The sequence below is a fragment of the Acanthisitta chloris genome, unplaced genomic scaffold (assembly GCF_000695815.1).
Source record: "Acanthisitta chloris isolate BGI_N310 unplaced genomic scaffold, ASM69581v1 scaffold8057, whole genome shotgun sequence".
Lineage (NCBI taxonomy): Eukaryota > Metazoa > Chordata > Aves > Passeriformes > Acanthisittidae > Acanthisitta > Acanthisitta chloris.
This window is the reverse complement of record NW_008683106.1, coordinates 39,083-43,658: the sequence shown is the minus strand read 5'-3', so window position 1 is coordinate 43,658 and position 4,576 is coordinate 39,083. Positions and strand designations below refer to the sequence as shown.

Here is a 4,576-nt window from a genome sequence, read left to right as displayed (position 1 = left end):
GGCCTTAGGGCTGGGGGAGGTACAGCTCTGCTCAGAGATTCGCGGGAAAATTCACACGTGCGTTGGGGTGAGGGTAGGGAGAAGCGAGTCCCGCACGTGCAAGGGGCATTGTCCTGCTCTCCCTGGGTCCCTCCTGGCGCTCTCCCCCCCCTCGCGCTCCTTTTCCTCGGAACAGGCTCTGAAAGCGTTAAAGTATTTAATACAGAGCACTGGCCTTTGAAGAATCATACAATTTTGGGGGTCGGAATGGACCTTACACATCATCTAGTCGCAACCCCCTGCTCTGGGTAGGGACACCTCACACCAGACCGCGTTGCCCAAGGCCCCATCCAGCCTGGCTTTGAACACTGCCGGGGTTGGGGCATCCACTACTTCCTTGGGTAACCTGTGCCAATGTCACATCATCCTCACAGGAAAAATCTTCTCCTAATATTTAGTCTTAAGTTTTCTTCAATTTGAACCTGTTAGCCCTTGTTCTGTCATGGTAGTTCCTAACAAAAAGTCCCTCTCCAGCTCCCCTGGAGCCCCCTCAGATACTGATAGGCTGGTATGAGGTCTCCACACAACTTTCACTTCTCCAGGCTGAAGAGTGCTGGTACAGTTTGCAGCACCTCCCTGATATCCCTCACCCCTTCCCCACCGGGCTTAATACGAGCAGTGAGTTCTTGCTGCCCGGGGAGTTGTGGGAAGGCACAGCACAGGTCTCTGCACTCCCCAAAACCCACACATGCTCGAAGCCACTGCACGATCCTGGTGGGCAACATGAGGCCTCCTGCACGAGCCTTGGTTCAGATTTCCTCAGCCTGGATGAAGCCAAGAACAAATGCAAACTAGAGCATCATCCCTGTCCTACCTGGAGGGATATAGTCATGATAGACCTCCCCCCTTGCTCTTTTTTCCTCAAAATTTTAAAGGGGTTTTGCTCAAGTCTTTTTTAGTAAAGTGAGCAAAAACTGCCGGGTTTTTTTATGTGGTGTTTTTTTATCTTTACTCTCTTCGTTACAAGCTGAAACCTTATAAAATTGAGAGCAGAGAAACCAACAGGTCACACTAGTTTTTGTCCCTACATTAAAAGCAGAGAAGAAACTGGATCCCTGAGCAAAACAGCTAAAAATAACTTTTCCATGTGAGCAATTGTTTTAGCTGCTTCAGGGTTTAACAGTTTGGAGGGATGATGTGTTCAGAGGATTTGAACTTGCTGCAGTAAAGCTTGGAAATCCAGCATACAAAGTTTTAAGCTAATATCTTGTCTTTTTTCCCAGCAGACATCCTGTTGGCATTGGGAGTAAACTACCAGCATACATAGAGCTGAAATCCAGTTGTTTTCCTGCTTTAACATTTAGATTTGGTACGAAATACTGCTGTAAGCACTTTAGGTCCAACTTCATCTATTTGCAGAAAAGACCCAACACATTTCCATAGTATTCTCTGTTTGGACAGGTAAACTTCCAGCTTGGGAATGTCTGTTTTACCTCTGTTAGCTTCTTGACTCCTCTAAGAGATGCAGCAAGTTCCTTTGAGTAATGAGGCGTGTCCATGACTTTTTTTCTCATCATAACTAAGAGATTTGTTTTGAGACTACTTTCAGTTCTGCAGTTAAGTTGCAGTTTGAATGTTTCAGTGCTGGTTTAACTAGCATTTAGTACTAAAGATATTCTGAATATTTTTGTGAGTAGAGTATTTTGGTGGTGATAATTAAGTCTAATACTCTCAGCTTTTTCTAACAACTCTCTTTGAGGTATAGGGCTGAGCAGGGCTGGTCCATCTCAGCTGACAGTGCCAGAAGACAACTGCTTTTGGACTATCACAGCCTTCAGAGCCCACGAGGGCAAAGACAATGCCCTAGAGCTTTATGTTGGCCAACACAGAGTCTCACTGGGCAGAGCAGTAGGTGACAAACCCAGAGAGGGATTGCACACTCCTTATTACTTAAAAAAAGTGTTTATGGCTTTCTTCCCTAGCAGTTCCCAAAGTTTTGTTGACAGAAAGCCCTTGAACTGTTAACATTGTTGTACACCTCCCCTGTATGAGTTAAAGAACTGCTCAGTTGAACCACTTATATCCTAATACCTCCCAAGGCAAATGATATTTGGTTTATAGGATTTTAAGGGCAGGTTTAACACTCTAGAGCGGAACTGAAGGTAATACAAACACTCTGGTGTTACTTAATAAACCCTTTAAAATTGTTAGTGTGTTAAGTCATGACACAGGTGATTTCATAGTTTAATTTGAAGCTGGATTTTAACATGGAATTACAGTGAATAATAATTTCTGCTCTGACTAACAGCACATACTGGTCATTACTAGAGACCTGCCTGCCTTCCCTGTGCAGTATTTGCAGGAAGAAAACTATAAAGGAACCTCCACAGAAATACACCTAATCTTGTACATACTAATGATTTTAATGCAGCACAAGGATAGTGTTACTGGGATAGGTTTTTCAGTTGACATTTTGTTTTGGCTACTGTAATGAAGTTTCAAGAAACATCCAAAGTAGCGATGAATTGTGACCAAAGATGCTAATACATTAGGTTAAGACATGTAACTTAATGATCTCAGGAAACTTTCAGGGCTGAAGGGGAGGAGATTTGTTTGAATGTTTAGATGCAGGTTCACCCTCTGAGCTTATCTTATAACAGACTGCATTTTTGTTACACTTAACATAGTGCAGAGTAGTAATCAAATATATAACTTGGAAGGAGAAGTAATGCAGATGTCTAGTGTTACAGATTGCCCAGGATCAGATGTTAAAATTCCTGGTGTTGCAAGGTAGAATCAGTGAAAGGTTAGTGGGAAATAGATTTCAGTGCAGAAGACATTAAACACATCCTATAGTGCTCTGCACTGCTGGAGTAGGTTGCACATAGGATAATTCTAATCAGTAATATTTGCAAAATATGACATGTTTAAGGGCTTAAAATCCAGAGACATAGAATTCATGGAGTGAGTGTGGGTATCCAAGGTGGGATTTGCCTGCCTTGTGTCAGTATTCATAGTAGCTGTGTAAGACTGTACTTGATACAGGTTGTTTTTTGCAGATTTTAGCGTTAGTTTGTCCCAAGTTATTCCAACAGTTGTAAACTGAGCTTTCCTGGGATAGCAGATGTTCCTTTGGCAGCTCTTCTTAATCATCAGCGAAACAGGCTGAGGATTTTACTTTGCTGTTGTAAACACTTCAGATTTTTTCCTCCTTTCCCCTGTCCTGTAAAGCTACAGTGGTGGGTTGCAGCTAGGGCAGGCCCCGTGTTACGGGAGCTGGGGTAAGTACTGACTTACCCAACCTGTTTTCTAGGTTTCCTAGATCTAAAGGAAAGGCCGAGTTCCAGTTCCCTTCCAAAATGGCTGCTCTGAAGGAAGAGAGAGATGTGGAAGACTATAAGAGGAAGGGAAGACGATCCTCACAGGTGAGAGGATTGCGCTTTTTGTTTCAAAAAATGTAGTTTTAAGGGGAAAAGATTGAAAAAAAAAATTCAACTTAACCCTTTCTATCTGCTGTATTAATAGCACTTTTTTCCTGCCTTCTTCATCCTAGTGTTAGTAAATTGCAGTTCGTACCTTTCAGTTCTAAGGGGTGGGTGTTAAGCATAGTGGGGACATTGCGCTTTTCTAGTTTTTTGTCATAGCAAAACCGATTATGTTTCTGATTAAAGCAAGGTGTAATTATTAAATTCATGCATCCTCAGAGTATCCACAGGAACCTGATTCCTTCCCATCTTCCAACTCCTGTTTTTAGTGGGAATGAAGACAGGTTCTTGTTTTATTTTTTTAAATGAAAAAAAAACCGGTTGCCTGAAAGTCACTGCAAATGCAAGCGAGCTGTACTAAGTCAAAATAACTGTCTTCTTTTGCTTCTAGCAGAAATACCGTAGACTGAATAAGGTGCGTAGTATAGAGAAGATGTTGGGGCTGTTTCTGGGAGGATGGGAGCTAGTTACTCTGGGGCAGGGTGTGGAGATGGGAGGGGGGTAAGTTCTTGATACCCTTCAGAAAGTAACTCAATTTTAAGATTAGCAAAAAGGGTGTTAAGTATGCTTATCTAGCTTACATCTGATGCTTTTTCTGACTCTGCATTTCACTTTGTTTGCTTTTTAACGTTACTTTCCCAGGATGCCTGAGTATTTTAGCTTGTTCAAACCAACTTTTTCTGGAATGATACACTACTGCAATGTGGGAGGGCTTGTACTCTTGGAACGAGAACAAACCTTGTCTGAGTTGCATGTATCTAAGGTTATTTTGTATTGAAGTACAGTGTGTAAAGTCCTTCTGGGAGGAATGTTGCAACTGTGTCACTGGTGTGGACTTTAGATGGAATATAAGTAGGGTTGCTCAGCTGCATGTTAAATAAGCTTTTGCAGGTCACAAAAGTCATTTGCCCTGGCATGTTCTTAGAAGCTGTTAAGTTTCTCGAGAACATGTTTCACAGAGGAAGTTGCTGAGACCTCAGGTGCCTGTAACTTTGCTGTTTCAGATGACAGTGTAGGGTTGTGCTGCTGGGGCCAGGGTGGGCTCACAGCTGAGTATAGCTGTGATGCCAGGTGTTCTGTGGACACTTTGCTGCTGTTTGTAGAGGTGGAAT

General features: G+C 42.7%; 1 protein-coding gene across 1 annotated transcript in view; it reads left to right on the top strand.

Moving 5' to 3' along the window:
* The first annotated feature begins 3,297 nt into the window (after positions 1-3,297).
* The window catches only part of HNRNPA3 (heterogeneous nuclear ribonucleoprotein A3), an 8,679-nt gene continuing 7,400 nt past the window's right edge, over positions 3,298-4,576 (top strand). The window contains exon 1 of the mRNA XM_009078784.1: positions 3,298-3,404. Coding sequence (XP_009077032.1) covers positions 3,339-3,404 — 66 coding nt within the window. The 5' untranslated portion in view covers positions 3,298-3,338. The remainder of the gene's footprint in view (positions 3,405-4,576) is intronic.